Source organism: Pipistrellus kuhlii, unplaced genomic scaffold (assembly GCF_014108245.1).
Source record: "Pipistrellus kuhlii isolate mPipKuh1 unplaced genomic scaffold, mPipKuh1.p scaffold_m20_p_9, whole genome shotgun sequence".
Classification (NCBI taxonomy): Eukaryota; Metazoa; Chordata; class Mammalia; order Chiroptera; family Vespertilionidae; genus Pipistrellus; species Pipistrellus kuhlii.
The window spans coordinates 12,459,400-12,477,809 of NW_023425595.1; the positions used below are offsets into that span (position 1 = coordinate 12,459,400).

An 18,410-nucleotide genomic window follows, 5' to 3' on the forward strand; every position below is an offset into this window, starting at 1 on the left:
CTTTCTAGTGACTGGAGCTGGCGTACAGCAACATTTCTGTTAAATCAAAACACTTTTTTTCCAACAGTCCATCTCTTTTTCATGTTTGTCCAGCCTCCTACCTGCCAATCCCTGAGCCAGACTCCCCTATTTACTGTCCTCCCAATTATAAAACACCTTGTAATTTTAAAATTACATATGAAGCCCTAGCTAGTTTGGCTCAGTGGGTAGAGAGTTGGCCTATGGACTGAAAGGTCCTGGGTTTGATTCCGGGCAAGGGCACATACCCAGGTTGTGGGCTCAATTCCTAGTAGGGGGCATGTAGGAGGCAGCCCATTAATAATTCTCTCCTATCACTGATATTTCTCTCTCTCCCTCTCCCTTCCTCTCTGAAATGAAAATGTATTTTTTTGAAAATTACATAAGGAAAAAAATTTACCTGAAATGCCATCAGCCAATGATAACCATTATTTAATAACCATTAATAGTTTTATATTGTTTCTATGTATTTGTACATGTCTAGGTAGTATACTAGAACCTGCTTTTTCTCAGAGGAATATACCAAGCATTTCTCTGTGAAAATTTCCCAATGAAGACAGAGCCCTGGGACCAACATTAGAACACTGCTCTTACAGGAAGTAGAATCTATCCTCTCTCAACAAAATAGCACCACTCTCCAAAACCACTCTGTCGGCCCTGACAGAAGAGCACCGTGACAAGAAACATGCACACCAACCAAGAGGAGTGACATACTGACAGAACTTGCATCTTAGAGGCTTTTTCGTTTTCTTTCTTTCTTTCTTTCTTTCTTTCTTTCTTTCTTTCTTTCTTTCTTTCTTTCTTTCTTTCTTTCTTTCTTTCTTTCTTTCTTCTTTCTTTCTTTCTTCTTCCTTCCTTCCTTCCTTCCTTCCTTCCTTCCTTCCTTCCTTCATTCCTTCCTTCCTTTTTTACAGAGGGTGCTGGTTAACTATGCCAATGAAATTCCTCATTAGCAGAATTTCGGGTGACACTAAGTAATATTCAGAACTGGGGGTGGGTGGTGTCCTCTCCAAGTGGTTAAAAGACAACTGAAGGGTGCCTGGGACTAGAATATTGCATCCTTAAGCTATCACTGCTTTTCAACTGTTCTTAGAACCATAGTGTCCCTTTTTATATTGGTCATTTTATCCCTTGGAGGCCTAATAGAAAAACAAACAAATCTGTGAATTTTATTTTTATTTTTTAAAATATATATTTTATTGATTTTTCACAGAGAGGAAGGGAGAGAGATAGAGAGCTAGTAACATCCATGAGAGAGAAACATCAACCAGTTGCCTCCTGCACGCCCCCTACCGGGGATGTGCCCGCAACCAATGTACATGCCCTTGACCGGAATCGAACCTGGGACCTTCCAGTCCCCAGACCGACACTCTATCCACTAAGCCAAACCGGTTTCGGCCAAATCTGTGAATTTTAAGTGGAAGGAAGCAGAGAACTGGTTATATAGCTGATGGAGAGTTGGGAATCCCAAAAAGACAATCTGGAGCTGAGTAACAGCAGGGACAGAGAAAAGCAGTGGTGTTACTGTGGCCAGAGCCCAAGGCATCGGCAGAAGCTAAGACCTCTGTAAGTATCTTGGAGTTTTTCCCTTTCTCCCTACTCCAAACTCCTCCTGGTGCCTGGCACTGGTGGAGCTTCCGTGCCACAGACACGGAAGCCTGAGCAACATCCTAAAGGGATCAGCTTTTCTGTGACACAGCACAGGGCAGGGCAGGGCAGGGCAGGGCAAGGACTAGACCTGAAGGCAAACAGGTATAGGACTGCACATTCCTAGTGCCAAAGTCAACGAGGAACTAATGGTAAAGGAGGACGGGAGGTCACCTGCACTCGGAAGTGGTTTCTAAGCACGGTCTGTGTTTCCAAGGCTGTGGAACCTGCCTTTTCAGCGCACCTTCCCAAGGCGCTTCCTTCAAGGCACCAGCCCCCAGGGAACCAGTTATTTTGTTTCTTCAGGGTGCTTACTCAAGGACTTTTCTGGAGGTCCATATATATATATATATATATATATATATATATATATATATTTTTTTTTTTTTTTTAATAGAGAGGAAGGGAGAGGGAGAGTTAGAAAAGTCAATAAGAGAGAAACATCAATCAGCTGCCTCCTGCACACCCCCTATTGGGGTTGTGCCCACAACCAAGGTACATGCCCTTGACTAGAATCGAACCTGGGACCCTTGAGTCCACAGGCCGATGCTCTATCCACTGAGGGAAACCGGTTAGGGCAAGTCCACATTTTTCCTAACAGAAATTCTACACACATATAAATTTGTTTTCCAAGACCCAGTTAACTATCCACTTCAACATTTGCTAAACGGTGTATGTGCTAGGTACTGGAGAAGCATCAAGGTTACAAAGACAATAAGACACAGTCTCTGCCCATGAGGAACGCAGTCCATGGTCACTGGTCCATAAGCCCCACGAGGGGAGGAGAATGCTTTCTGTATTTCTGCATGATATGTGCCTGGATATGGGTAGAACCTGCAGCCACTCTCCGCTACAAGTGATGTCACAAAAATAAATAGTCTTCACTGCCAGCCTCTTCCCCAACTAGCTGTGGCCACATAACTAAGTTCTGGCCAAAGAGATTGAAGTGCAAGTGTTTATGCAATTTTCAGGAGGAGGGCCTTCTTTTCTTCCCTTCCTGCTGGCTGGAATGAGATCCTGAAGGCCCACACTAGAGCAGTCACTTAGGACCTAGAAACAGAGGCCATAAGTGGCAGAGCAAGAGTACTGAAAGAGCCTGGTCTGGACACTGCAGAGCACAGTACCAGCCCTGAGCCACCCACTTCTGGACTTTCACATGACAATGAATTAAGCTAATATTTGTTTAAGGCAGGGTTGGCCAGGCTCTTTCTGTAAAAGGTGAAATAATAAATATTTAGGCTTTGAGAGCCATATGGCCTCTGTCACAATCATTCAACTCTGTTCTTGTAGGGCAAAAGCAGCCACAAGAAGCAATCGAATGAGTTCCTATAAAACTTTATGAACATTAACATCTAAATTAATTACGTTATAAAAAATTATCCTTTTGATTTTTTCAATCATTTAAAAACATAAAAACTGAAATTTATATAATCTTATATGTCATTCTAATAAATTTAAACAAGCAAGTGATATCCACTGCCCAGACATAAATGATGGAACCTAAAGCACAGGAGAGGTAACATCTCATCCTAAACAGATATATAGATGAAGCTGTGCTAAATCCTGAAGAAAGGGGTATTTAGGAAAAAAAAAGTGGCAAAGGTGGGTGGGAAGCTGCTGAAATTTCAAGCAGAAAGAGCAGTGTGTGCAAATGCCCCACGGGAAAAGACAAGATGTCTCTGAGTACCTGAAGGGAATGCCCAATGACCAGAATACCTGATGTGTGGGCACAGCCCGTCCTCAGGGCAGGGAGGAAGTAGCAAGCCCACCAAGGAATCTGGTCTACTCTCAAAGCCATAGAGATTTAGTGAAGGATTTTCAGCTAAAAAGTGTCATGACCAAATAGTCAACAAAAAGATCACGTTGACAACAGTGTGGACAGACTGGAACAGGCTGTGACTGGAGGCAGGGAGATCAGCCCAAACACCATGGCAATGGTCCTCATCTGCTTGGTTGAACTGCTTTTGTTTCTATGCTCCCCAAACATTCGTATTCACAGTACTTGAAACAACACTATCATAGAAAATATCTTCATGTTTGTCTCCCTTAAGCCACGTACATTTTGAAAATAGAGACTATTATCTTTGCATGGCTAGCACAGGAATCTGCTCTTAAAGAAACTACTGACCCAATGTATCTGATTCTAGGTGATCTGGAACACACCAGATCCACAGCCCACACTGAAGCAGATCACAATAAGGGACAAAGGGCAATAACAAAGACCATGCACAGACGGCCACAGCTATGGGAGGGGCCGTCACAGCAGCTCCCTTCCCCTGAAGCCTGGGATGAGAGCCTCACCGGCATGGGGATCTTAGAGAGTTCTTTTCCAATGCAGTTCTTCATGATGCTCCACAGATTGAGGCTATAGTTGGGTTTGTATGGTATTTTAGTTCTCTTTTCCTTCTTGGTCTCTTCCAGCTGATGCTTGTACTAAGAACAAAACAAAGCCATTCAATCTCCCACAAAGAACAGAAACCCAGTATTATAACCTTCCCTTCCCCCATGCTAAAAAGTATTTCTAAAAAAAACACACAACAATCAGTACTTTTTCTGTTTCTCTTGGTGCTTTACAAGCAAATCCTTGAGAATCACACCTCAAGTCCCTCACTTCAGATAACTCCCAAATAAGAGTTACCTGTTCATCAAGGCTGATGTCACTGCTGGCTCCACTGATGTTGCTGCCAGTACGTCTACACGGATGGGAAATGTATGAGAATTAGAACAAAGACCAGAACTAGAGTTTGGTCCTCGTCATGTCTTTACAAAGCAGAATGCTAAGCATGCTGCACAAACTTATTAATGGGTGATCGAATGACACGTAGAATAAAATATGTATGAATTTAAACATCTCTGGACAACCTGGTCAGGTAAAAAAGCTAACAGTTTTCCACTTACTCAAAGAAAGGGTCCTAGATCTCAGTATGATACTCCCCTTGAAGCATTTCTAACCTGTGGATGGTCAGATACGTTCATTCTTGTCAGGATCAAAGATAAACTTACTTGTGGCCCAAATTTTCAGGCATGGTGATGATCTCAGGAGCATCAAAAAATTCATTCTCATCATCCTCATCACTCATGTCTCCTTTGCCAGAGCAGCACTGATCTGTAAGGAGAAAAGTCTTGTTTAATTACTTTGGTCAAAACTTGGTGCAGCAGGATTTCAAATACAGGTCACAACCAAAGCAATAAATGGTAGAAAGCAGTGGAAAAGACAGAAGAAATCCATGGCACCAATTGCATTTCACATGAGTCACTGATTCCGGAGAATTTGGAGTTCTTCTACCAATTTCAGAAAATACCCTGGCTCCGCTCAGAACAAGCCACCCAGAGGCCCAGAGTCTTACCTTTTCCTGGACCCGCACTGCCAGAAGGGTGTGCCGGCAGCACCGTGGCTCCTCGGAAAGCCCTCTCCAGGTGGTTATGTTGCTTTGCCAGCTGCTCCAAGGTCTCCTCCAGCCGGATCCGCTGGTCTCGCTCATACTGTAGTGATTTCTGCCATTTTTTACTATGGGTCTGGGCTAACATAAGAAAATCTCTGCAAGCCTGTAGGGGAAAAGAGTTAATAAGTATCACTCAACTGAGATACCCCTCGGGCCCTGTGAACCCATTCTGGGAACTTCACAGGAAGATTACAAGAGACTTTCCCTGTTATTCCCCAGTAGCAGGGACAGCCAGCTCCATGAGGCAATGAAGGTCGACTCCAGAAAACAAAATGAGCATGGTTGTCACGGTTCTTTCATATTTTCCTGGTCATGAGGACCAACCAAATGCCAAGGGAGCAGTAAACCTAGACAAAGTATTTGTGGCAACATCACAGAGGGCAACTATGTGAACTACATCAAAAAAAAAGTTTATCGACTGAAAGAGAAGGAAAAGCATAGGACTGTTTTTAATAAATTCTTCATTACACCCAAGTCACCTAAAGCTGAAGAATTCAGACAATGAGAGTAGAGAATCTGCACTGAATTGACCAAATATGGGGAAACTGACTCTGTTTTTATTTTGATCACTAAGAGAAACAACTGACCATAAAATTAGACGCCTACCCGAGGAATCAAAGGAAGGCTCTAGAGATAAAACACAAATCTGATCAGATCATTGGCTCCCTGCTGGTACTGGGACCAAATCGAAACCACTGGTTATGAATGTAAAGGACCCTTTATAGTAGGGCTACCACCTGCATTTTATATCCTCTTCGCCAGACTCCTGCATCCTCCGTGGAATCACTATTTCCTGGAGCAACATATTTCTTTCAGGCCTGCCTACCTATCATAGCATATGCTATTCGCTGTGCTTAGAATGCCTTCTCCTACCCCCTTTCTCTACCTGACCAAGACCCCTTCATTGTTTCAGATTTACGACCAACGTTTTTCTTCTGTGACCCTCCCTCACCCCTAGTCACTTAAGCAGCCAGTATCTTCAGTACATTTCCACAGCACTTGGCATACACCTCTATTCTTCACTAGCCACAGCAGCCGCATGACTGATGTGCAATGTCTCCAGATGGATCATACACAACTTGAAGACATAATTTACGGTTAATACATATACTTATCTTCAGCTCCTTAGTAGCTTTGTACATAGTAGGAGTCTAGTTTGCTTAGTAAATAAATAAAGCAATGTATTCTTAAAACGAAATGCCCTGTTCTAGAAAAACTATAAGGTAAATAAAATTTCTCCACCCATGGTTTTGATTATTGCCTCTAGGCTCAATGACTGTGAAATCAGTAATTTCAGCTCTGTGCTCATGGAGCTTTCAGACAAGAATATCCAGTTGCCTATTCAGTGGCTCAAAGTAATCTCAAAATCTGTGGGTCCCAAAGCGAACTCACTATGTTACCTTTATGACTCTGCTTCTCCCTTGGTGTGTCCCAAGGCACAATAGTTCCAGGGCCCTTCCACGTACCCAAGCCAGAAAACCAAAATGTATACGTACTTGATTTTGAATTTTTAGTCCCTCCCATATCCAATTATCTAGTCCTATCGATTCTTCTTTAATGTTTCTAGAATTTCACACTTCTTTCCGTCCTCCATACTCAGAGGCAGTACATACACTAGAGTTGGGTGGTTGGGACTCTAATCACAGCTCCATCTCACTATCTAGCTATGGAATTCTGGGCAAGTAATTTAACCTCTCTGTGCTTCATCTTCCTCATCTGTAAATAGAGAGTAACAACAGTAACTACCTTAATTATTTGTATGCCTTAAGCATCTAGACGCAAGCAGCAGACCTTTTTTAATTAAATTCAAAATATCATGGCAGTTCAGTGGTTAAAGAGTTATAGCTTTATATATAAAGCATTTAGAATCTTATGGATCACAGTAAGCATTCAATAAGGTGTTAGCTATTATACTAAGCCTGCACTAAAATTGATCTTACTCTCTTTTAATGCACTACTACCAAAACCATTTAGTATAATCTGCACCCTATCTCTTCTCCACACTCAATTCCTTTCCAGCCTCATCTCTAGCTGCAACTTGCTCCACTAACAGTCAATTACCAGCAGTTCCCAGACTTTGAGAGAGAAGGAGGGATCTGCTTATGCCACATCTCTACCTGAATCAACTGTTCTCTTTCACTTCCCTTTAAAGATATTGATCACAACTAAAATCTAGTGAGACACAATTATATCAGACATTTGCTGAACACTTTATATCAACATATATATATGACCCTAATATGCAATTAGACCGAACAGCAGAACCACTGAACAACCAGTCGCTATGATGTGCGCTGACCACCAGGGAATGCACACAGAACATGGAAGGCATCATCAGCAGGTAACAGAGTGCAGAACATGGCAGGGTTTGGCTGTGGGGGGATGGTGCAAGTGAGCAGGGGCACCAGACCAAGGGGGGGCACTGGTTGCTGTCACTGGGGTGAGCCTTTGGTAGTTACTAAAAATTCTTTGCTCCCATGCTCCCGACGGGCGCTCGCACCTGCTGCCAACACCTGCAACTGCTGCAGGCAGATGGCCCAGTACCACAGCAGGAGGGACCCAAAGGATGGGTCAAGACCCACCCATGCCCACTGCAGCCTTGCAGCCCACAGTTCCTTTCAAGGTGCACTAATTTGAGCACTGGGCCCCTAGTTATCTGATAAAGGCCTTTCAACAACCTTGTGAGCAGTTTCCTAGTACAGTCATCAGTTATAAAAAAGGAATTGAGGTTACAGAGGAAGTAGGTTACCCAGGCTATATAGTTAACCAAGGAAGCTGGATTTAATTGCCTTTTTTCTTTTTCTTTTTTTAAAATATATTTTATTGACTTTAGAGAGGGAGGGAGAGGGAGAGAGAGAAACATCAGTGATGAGAGAGAATCACTAATAGGATGCCTCCTGCATGTCCCCTACTGGAGAAAGAGCCCACAACCTGGGCATGTGCCCCAACCAGGGATCAAACCATGACCTCCTGATTCATAGGTCACTGCTCATGTTGGCCAGGCTAATTGCCTTTTTTCACAGGCAGGCACTCTTTGGTCTTCCAGAATTCAGCTGAACTTTAAATTCTATGTGCTATATCAGCAGCCTGTGCTCACTTCTGTCATTCCTTGGCATAGTCCTACTGATCTGGTAACTTCTCTGTCCCCTCATCAGAAAGTAATATTCCTTAGGACAGGTACCACACCCACATCTGTGTTTTATTTTTTTATTGTCTAAAGTTTTACATATTCCCACATCTGTTTTATCCTTAGCATAGTGCCTAGAAGACAGACGATACAAAATACATGTCCACTGAATTAGCAAATGGATATACTAACAGTGTCAAACTTACTCCCCTGCTTAGATTCACTTTGGTAGGAAAAAAAAAAAAAGCTACAGTCTACAAAATTGAGTAAAATGTATTCTTCCTTTGGAACAAAAGACCTTTAGGGATGTAATGTGCTAGGACTATAATTTCCAACAATCACATTACACTATAGGCCTTGCCACCATCACCTAAAAAGTATAAAGGAAATAAGATGGGGGGGCGGGGGGGGGGAGACGGGGGACACATTTTAAGCAATAACCTGCTATGAGAGGGGTACAGGCAGCGCAGTAGGAGAGAACAGAATAAGACACAACTTCCCTCTGACTCCCAAGCAATCACAACTTAGGGAAGAACTGCCCTGCGGAACAAAGATGAGCATGGTTTCAAGAGTGATGTCCAAGCTAAATTTTCAGTTTTATGAGAAATTATCAATCAAGAGATGTTTTATTTAGCAAATTTTTCACATCTAGAGTAGAAAAAAATTATTATGGAGTAGGATGTTCACCTGATAAGGATAAGAGGTGACATTCACTACCAGGAGACTTGAGTCCTGAGCTGTTCTATTACTGATTCACTATTAATTGGCCTGGAGGACTTATGAGGACCAAAAGAGCAGGCAGTCATTAAGAAATGCCACAGTCTTCATGTACATTGGTTGCGGGCACATCCCCAGTGGGGGGTGGGCAAGAGGCAGCTTGTCGATGTTTCTCTCTCATCGACGTTTCTAACTCTCTATCCCTCTCAATTCCTCTCTGTGTAAAATCAATAAAAAATATATATATAAAAAAAAAAAAGAAAAAAAAGAAAGAAATGCCACAGTCTGGAGAATGAGCACACAACTATGCATGAGAAACACAGCATTAGTGCTGATGAGCAGAGTCCTGGAGACAACTGACCTTCCTGCAGTGGACAAAACAACTGTCCTTTCTACCTTCTGTGAGTCAGAGCTCTGAAGATGAGAAAAATTAAACTTCCCCTTTGTCACAGGGAAGACCTTTGATCTCTAGGAGCCACAATAGTTCTAATAAGTCTTATTATCACTCCCCCAACAAGGGAAAATCTGGCCCTAGTGAAGTAATTCCATCCTATTTAATAAGGTAAGAAAAAACAAAACAAACAAACAAAAAAAAACAAGCCTGCATAAGCCTTTTCTCACAAAGTCCCCTTCTCACTTACATTATGAAATGTCTGTTAGGGTTTGTTTTCAAGTTGAAACTGCTAGAACAACCTGCCAGGTGAGAATCAGTTACCAGTAGAGGAAAAACAGCACTGTTTAAACCAAGTATTCATTTCATACCGATTCCCCAGGATCTGAAATAATATCACTAATTCCCATGAGGCTTTGGCTTTATCTAGAGCCTTGCAGCCAAGCAGCAGAAGTACCCCAAACCAGCAACAGCCACCAAGACAGAAGTCATGAGAAAGCAGAGCGGTAGGCCCTTCTTTTTAAACCAAAGTGCCCAAAGCTGAGTGTTATTGTATTACCAACTAAAATCAAGGAGTAAAGATGGAATAACCAGAATTATAAAACTCTCACTTGATCAACTCCCATTTACCACATCGTGGGTCAGAATACATTAGCAACATAGGGATCAGACTCCAACTTAAAGCTCAAAGAACTTGATAGTGGAAGGGCCCATGAGATGTTTTAGTTGCAACAGATAGAACTAGCTCAAAATAAATAAAACCACAATCCAGAGATTAAAGGATGCAATTAACATCACCATCAGATGTCCTGCTGGTGCCAGAAGCAGGGATGGAACTATGGACTCCTAGCTAACTCCCAGGCTGGAGCAGTGTCCTCCTGACCATTTGAGCAGAGCAGGAAAGTCATCCCATCTGTGCACCCTGTTCTATTTCATACAACAAACAATTTAACTTAAATCCCTGAGCAGCAAAGCAGGACCTAATGTCCTGTGCTTTATCAATTACAATTTCCTGGCATTTTGGAAGAATTACATTTTGAAAGAGGGAAAGAATAAAAAAGCTACACAGGATACCATCTGTACTTACATTGATCATGGCATTGGATGTGATCCTGAAGAGTGTGGCCCGTTCGTTGACCTGCTTGATCTTTTCGTTGCTCTCAGCAGGCAGCCTCAGGGACTCCAGCTCACTGAGGGAGCGCTGCAGCGCGGTGCCATGCTTGGCTATCAGGTCATTGCATGTGCTCAGGTCCTCAACTTTGCTGGACAATGTCCGAAGGGTATTCTGCAGCTCTGTCTTGTCAGTTTGTGAGACAGACTCTTCATCTCCTGACTCATCTGCAGAAGCAAAAGGTAAACTTACATGATTCCAGGCCCAGGAGTGAGAGCCTGAACACTGCCAACTCTGCCCACAACCAAAACGGACACTCCTCCCATTGTGGGTTCTGACCACTCGGCAGCACCAGACTTCTCTACAGTGTGTTCCACAGCCCACTTGCATCACAAACACCTGGAGTTCTTACAGCTGTACTCCACTGGCTCCACCCCCAAGGACTCTGATTTGGCTAGTGGGAGGTAAGGTCCAGAAACTTGCACTTCGAATAAGCGCCCCAGGTAATTCTGATGCACACTGAAGTCTCAAAACCTAGAGGTCAGGATGGAAAAGCTAACTGGCTCCTGGAGTTAGGTATGAATTACTGAGCCTTTATACTTTAACACGAGGGTCCCAATCCAGCCCCAGCTAATTATTACTGCAAATCCACTATCACTTGTTAGGTGTTCAGTAGGCCCTGTATGACATGGGTTAAGAATCACAGTCTAGCTCCTTATAAACAAAAGATTCAACAATTTATTTGTCTTTCCTGAAGAGGAGAAGATTAAAAAATTATCTTTTCTGACATTATAGCCACATTGCACTGAAATCAACGCAAGGTCTTTTGTTCAATGACTCTCCAATAATAAGTCAAGCAGACAGCTATGTTGTACCTCTTGCTACCAGCTCTGTACTTAACACTTTTGTAACTGCAAAGTGTTTCTCCAGCAGTAGCACCTCTTTTGGGCAGGGGGCCAAATATCAGCATTAAAATCAAAACGAGCTGGGACCGGTTTGGCTCAGTGGATAGAGCATCGGTCTGCGGACTGAAGGGTCCCAGGTTCGATTCCGGTCAAGGGCATGTGCCTTGGTTGCAGGCACATCCCCAGTGGGGGGTGTGCAGGAGGCAGCTGGTCGATGTTTCTCTCTCATCGATGTTTCTAACTCTCTGTCCCTCTCAATTCTTCTCTGTGTAAAGTCAATAAAATATATTTTAAAAAAAAATTTTTTTTAAAATAAAAAATAAAAATAAAATCAAAACGAAAGAAGTGAGAAAAGACCTGACGCAACTGCTAGGCAGAGAGGCAGGGCCAGATGAAAACATAGCCTGTTACCAGAATGTTTACAAAGCAGTGAACTTTCCTTTCACTGCCTCGTAGATAATAAATATGGTATGGGAAATGATAGGGGATAAGAAAAACAACAGATGAACACAAGTCAGCAGATGACCATCTTGGTCAGCTCCAAGTGACAGGCTCAGTATGCTTAAACTGCCAACATCTATGGGGGAAATCCTACCATTTTCCTTGAAGAAAAAATACGAACACAATCAGATTGCTCTTTTTCAGTGAAACTAAGGTAGCAAAATGAAGATGTTTCATAGAAAGTATCACATAAAATGATTTTTGGCAGTCTATGAAGCTTGTTTCAACTCCACTAACAAATAGTTAAATAGTTAACTAAGGAGATGTCAGGAGAAAATAAAAAGTAAGGTAAATACAAATTGTGAGTTGTAATAATCCTAAGACTGATCTAGCAATAAAATAATCATTTCTCATAATTGTAAGGTAGTCAATTGGCATTAAAAGCAAAAGAATAACTGTTTATGCCTGTAGGTCATAAACCTCAACCTCAGCAATACTGACATTTTGGCCAGATAACTAACTCTTTGTTGTGGGTGGCTGTCCTCTGCATTGCAGGGGCTTTAGCGGCCTTCCTGGCCTCTACTCACAACAGGCCAATAGCCACCACACCTCTCATCTGGACGAGAAAATGGCTCCAGGCATTGCCGAGTGACCCCTGTAAGGCAGAACTGGCCTCACTTGAAAACCATCTCTCCAGGAGAAACACTGCATGATGTACCTGAGACATGTGTGTTAGTTCAAGGTGATAGTTGATAATTAAATGACAATGAGGGATAAAATAAAGTTTGTGCGTAAGACAGACAAATGAACAGTTTCCCTGACACAGTGTCCTTTGCTCCCCACCTGATTCTGCCAGCATCTTCACAGCCTTGGCCTTGGCCAGTTCCAGGGCTGTCACCCAGCGCTGCCGCTCCACTTCCGAGCTGGCCTTCAGATGGTAGGTCTGAGCACCTCCATTGGAGATGATGAAGTTGCAGGAGTCCTCCACAGTGATGTTGGCTGTGGCCAGGTTGATGGTACCACGGCAGGTATGTCTCATTTCTGCCTTTGACCTGCAATAACGAGGCGAAGACATGCTAAGTAAAAAGCTGTGGGTGGTTTGTCCTTGATCAATTCTATTTCTTCTCATAACTTTTGAAAATAGTCCCAAAAGGAGCAAATTCTAATATTTCCCTTAAATGGATCCCTGAAATTCAAGAAACAGTCAGTAGGGATTTCCTTTCAGAGCCCAAGTATTGTTTCTGAGTCAGATTGTATTGCTCTGCAGTTCCTCTCACCGTTAGCTGGTTTAAAAAGAGGCTTCACTGTAATTCAAGGACAAACTATAAATTCAGCAATTTTAACTATATGATTCAGTGAGTTTTGACAATGTACATAACTGTGTAAGCACCTCCACAACCAAAATGTAAAATATTTCCATCTCCCCAAGAAGTTCCCTCATGCCCTTTTCCAAGTAGGAATTACTTTTTATTTAGAAAGTTGTAATTATAATTCATGCATTTTACATGCACTGAATAATCCCCCCTCCCCTCAAACTGTAGCTCAGCCTAAATGAGACCTGTCACACTGCTTAGAAATGTACTGCAGAAGTGTAAGGCACACGTACATGATTAGAGTATTAAATATTGACTCCAGCTCAAATGATATAAAGTAGGAATAAATAGTTTTCTGTGGAAGAAAAGACAAAATAATCATAAAAGAATCACCAGGTGGTCTAATCTTCCTCTGCTAAGTTCTTTCCTAAGGCCCACTGACCTCTACTGGTGGAAACTCCTAAGCCACCCTATTAATAGCTAGGAAAGATTCAGCAAATCTGCTCTCAAAGAGAGCTGGGTGTAAAATTTTTCCCCATCTCTACTGACAGTTCTATTCATAGACTAACTTTTGAACTTTACAGCACTGCTTGCTGACGACAAGCTACAAGAGACTTCACATGAGCTATCAAGCTGCTACACAACTGGGTGTACAGCGTGGACTGTGCCAATTTCCCCATCACCTGCTGGCTATGCCCAGGGACCTGCCTGTTGAGACCGCGGTTTTCCCTGACCAACTTGGAGCATAAAGAGGTCAAAGTCCTTTGCCAACTGCCACAGTGCAATGCGGAGCCATTTCCCTTTCACCGGAGCCAAGCGGCCACACACACCTGGCACATCCAGAATCTCTTGCAAGCCAAAAACGACACACACCCATCCCCAGAAACTGATTACTAGGTGTGTTTGAGAAAGTTGTTTCCCTGTCCTTAGGAATATAGATTCCCTATTGTTCAGTGTGTCACATGAAACTGGTTTTTCATCCTCAAATGCACAAATGCTGTATGGGATGGGCCGGGGGGGGGGGGGGGGGTCCTCAACGGACTGGGCCACTTTACATCCTCTGCACCTGCCACACTGTAACATGAATCCCTGTTTTTTCTATTTTTCCCTCCCCTCCCCCTCCCCCAAGCTTCAGTTACATTATGAATAATGCAGGCCAAATTACAGACCCACAGCTGACAGTCCGCTCACCCTTGCTTTCTACTTGTAAGGTGCTACTTGGACCTTCTACCTCATTCCTCACAATGTGTTGGTACTTTTCACAAGTCACTTCCTAGAATCTCTGCCTGTTCATCTTCATGAACTAAAGAAATTTCTCGTCCTAGCAGGTTTGGCTCAGTGGATAGAGCATCGGCCTGCCGACTGAAAGGTTCCGGGTCTGATTCTGGTCAAGGGCACATGCCCAGGTTGCAGGCTCGATCCCCAGTGGGGGGCGTGCAGGAGGCAGCCAATCAATGACTCTCATCATTAATGCTTTTGTTTCTCTCTCCCTTACCTTCCTCTCTGAAATCAATTATATATATATACATACAAAGTTTCTCGAATTATATAAAGTCTGTAGCAGTTTCAAAAATACAAAGAAATCTTGGGAGTAAGGTAGCCTTTACCTCAGGGCTCTTGAGTTTGGAAAAATAGACCAATGGTCATACATGATTATCAAAGCTGAAAAAAAAATTACTTGCAGGGTACTACAGGTACTACAATATTAGGTGATATTTTCTAGCTAGAAAGTTCTTCCCTGAAAAGGCCAGTTGAAACAGTAACTCCATCTGTAGAAGCTAGCCAGGAAAACTAATACCATGGGCCTGTCATGATGTGTCTGGGAGAGCTGAGACTCTACATTTGGTTTTAAATAACTGGCCATCTGTGTAACTAAGTATGTAAGGAAGGACAGGATACATAAAAAGAGGCAAGTAGTGTTACCAAAGCCTCTTAGGACAGTTCATCAGAGGACAGGTCTAGGAAGAACAGGATCGCAGTTAAAAACAGTCTCTCTTAAAAGGCACATATGGGAAATGACAGGTTTTGGAGGCAAGAAAAGTAAGAGGAATGACAACTTAGCCAAACAACTCTAGGAAGATGGGGACTGGAAGGACTCTATTAGGTAGAATAGACTACCAACATAGTTGGCCGGAAGTATTTCAATGTGATTTTGAGGGTAATGCATAGACTTGATAACTCTGGATCCTGTTGCTTGGTTGATTTGTGGGTGGGACTATCTTACTGGCAAGGACAGGCCCATGGCATAGTTCCCAACATGTGGTTTAGTATGTTTTGGAACGAGTTTTATCTTTGCTCTGACAGGTACCACTAGCTCTTGTAAGAGAGAAGTTAAAAGTGGTTACAAGTAAATGAAGAGAACACACTGAGTTATTAATGTTCAAATCAAGATCAATATTGATCAAAACTGGTTCTGATCAAAGAATCAACTGGCTGGGAAAGTGGATCTGGTAAGAACTTGGATGAGGAAAAATGATCATACACTAAGACCCTCGGCTGGTACACAACTTTTGAAAATGGGGAATCAGTGTTAACAGTGACTTACAAGCCAAATTAGGATTTGAACCAATTGAACATTAAAATGATGGTCAGTTTACTTTTTTAAATATGTTTTCATCCATTTTAGAGAGAAATGAAAGGAGAGAGAGAGAGAGAGAGAGAGAGAGAGAGAGAGAGAGAGAGAGAGAGAGAGAGAGATATTGATTGACTAGTTGCCTCCTGCACAGTCCCACCCCAACCAGGGATGGAGCCCACAACCTGGGTATGTGCCCTGACCGGAAATCCAACCAGTGACCCCTCAGTGCATGGGACAACATTCAACCAACTGAGCCACACTGGCCAGGGCTAATAATCAGCTTAATAGATAAACATGAATTTGAGTAGGGGAAAAGCTTTGGAGCAAACCAAATTTTTTATTTTTTACCTAACCTTAAAGTCCTAGATACGTAATTAGAAGAGGTTAAAATTAAAATTAATGCTGAATATAATAATGCAAATAATATAAACAACTGGTTACAATTAATGTCGCTTAAGCAGTGAGGAGGCACTAAGGCATTTTCCAGTTTCTAACTCCAACTAACCCTCCAACTCCCACATTCGATTTCCCCTAAAAATTCTCTAAGGGCCAATACAATAGAGTTAATGGAAGAGATTCACCCTAACTCTCCTGGTGGCAGAGTGTCTACTGGCGGAGGAAAAGAAACAGAGTGAGCTGCTCTTAACAGCAGCGTTCTGTGTCCCAAATAAGATGGTATTCATAAAAGTATTTCAGTTAGAAATGCCATTACACTAAGCAGAGTCTCCCTTAAAGGAGACTTCTATACATTTTGAATAAAGTAAACATAGTAACCATGAGCTATAAACTTAGTTTCTATTGATACTTAATTATCTCTGTATCTGATTCATGTAATACTAACCTGGGTTTTGGGTTACTGTTGGTGTGAACAGAACTAGTTTCAAATCCTGACTCCTCAAGACTTTGGGAAGGTTGCTCAAGCTACACAAGTCTGTTTCCTCATCAGGAAGATGGAAATATCTCCTAATTCCCAGGTTGTTGGGAGCCAATGAAATACTGTACATAAAACGCCTATCCAAACTGTCTAGCCCTCAGAAAATGTTTATGCCCTGTCCCCAAATCCGGTATCTTAACCCCTCTATCTATAGTAACATGAGTAGCCAAAAACATGCTAGGTTATGGCAAGACTGTGACCATAAATATATACAATGTACATTGTTGAACATAAGTAACCATACCAAAGACATTCTTTAAATAAATAAATAAATAAATAAATAAATAAATAAATAAATAAATAAATGAGCTGAAACCAAACTAGCCAGAGACCCCAGAAATATTACTGGATGGAAAACTTAATCATTCTCACGGGAGGAGGTGGGGCAAGCAAAAATAAAAGGAGTACTGGAGTGCACTTCATTCTGCGCGGTCTGTCTAGAAGGAGAAAACAAAGCCTTGGAGAGATAAGGAAGACAGGGATGGAGGCCACCCTGTCTGTCCTTGTGCCTGAATGTGGAGAGAGCAACGGCGGGTACATCAAGGGCTGCTAATAACCTTGAAATCTGGAGACTGGGCATAGACAGCTAAAGCTAAACCCTGGGACTTTTACGCTAAGTTCCTTGTGAGCGGTGCCCCTTGGCTCCTACAACAGCATCTTCGTGCAGAATTAATCATTGCACCCACGTGCTGGTGGAAACATAATGGAAAGACCAGGGGCCGGGGGGGGGGGGGGGGTGTAATGGCACGGAGGCTGGGCGATCCAGGTAGAGGGGTAAGCTGTGGGGCATGCACTCTCCGTGACGGTGGGCTCAGGTCGCTGACTGTCAATGCGCGCAGGTGACTGAAAGGGGCCTGGGGCGACCTTGGCCGCGGGGCCAGCGGGAGAGGGCGGCGGCGAGGGAAGGTGGGCTGCAGCAGGGGGACAGCGCCCCGGAAGCAGTTACCTGTAGTAGCTCAGCAGCCCGTTGCTCAGCACGAACCAACGCCGCTGGTAGCCTTTGATATAATTGGTCCATTTGAAGAGCCAGCCTTCTCGAGCCGAGCCCGAACTCCCAGCGCCGGAGCTAACCGAGCCCCCCGAGCCCCCGGCCGGAGGTACTGGGGCTGGGCCTGCCGCCGCCACTGCCCCGGCGGCCCCGGGGCCCGGGCCGCTCGCAGACGACGTGGCGACAGTGCCCGGCGCGGCCCCAGAGCCTGGCGCCGAGTCTCCGCGGCCGCCTCCGCTTCCCACCACCGGGGGACCGGTGCCGCCGCCGCCCGGAGCTGCAATGGCTGCCGGGCCCGGGCCCACCACTCCTCTCAGCTCCGTCGCCGCCATGAGCTGCCACCGCCCCGAGACACACAACCGGAACCGCCTCCGAGAGCCGCCGTCGCCGCCGGAGCGCCGCACACCTAGCGCATCAGCCGCCGCCGCGTAGCGTCACCGCCCCGCCAGGCCGGCCGGGGAGGAGGGACCGGCTGCCGGGAAGGAGGGAGTCAATTGGTGCCTACTAGTGTCACTTGCGGAAGATTCCCTAGGACATTGGCATTTTCCTGGGGCCTGTCATTCCCTACAACCCACCGAGAGTCCCGGATGGGACTGTCCGCCAGCGACGTCATTGATTGGTTCCTGTGAAGGCCAATCAGACTTACGTAAAGCTCATTGGTGCTTTCCCGAAGTCTCCAGCATTTAAGGAGGACTCGAGAATTCAGAGCGCCCGGCCAACTTGATCGTGGATTGGCTAGTGTCCCCGCCACTCATTTCATTTTATGTTCCCGTCACTGCCACGTCACCCCCTCCCATCAT

At 43.9% G+C, this 18,410-nt stretch overlaps 1 protein-coding gene across 1 annotated transcript in view; it reads right to left on the minus strand.

The window, feature by feature from the left end:
* The window catches only part of LOC118712693 (oxysterol binding protein), a 34,870-nt gene extending 16,460 nt beyond the window's left edge, over positions 1-18,410 (minus strand). The window contains exons 1-7 of the mRNA XM_036426677.2: positions 17,569-18,410; positions 12,644-12,852; positions 10,431-10,681; positions 5,013-5,211; positions 4,669-4,771; positions 4,304-4,358; positions 3,967-4,098 (exon numbers count right to left, since the gene is read on the minus strand). Coding sequence (XP_036282570.1) covers positions 3,967-4,098; positions 4,304-4,358; positions 4,669-4,771; positions 5,013-5,211; positions 10,431-10,681; positions 12,644-12,852; positions 17,569-17,942 — 1,323 coding nt within the window. The 5' untranslated portion in view covers positions 17,943-18,410. The remainder of the gene's footprint in view (positions 1-3,966; positions 4,099-4,303; positions 4,359-4,668; positions 4,772-5,012; positions 5,212-10,430; positions 10,682-12,643; positions 12,853-17,568) is intronic.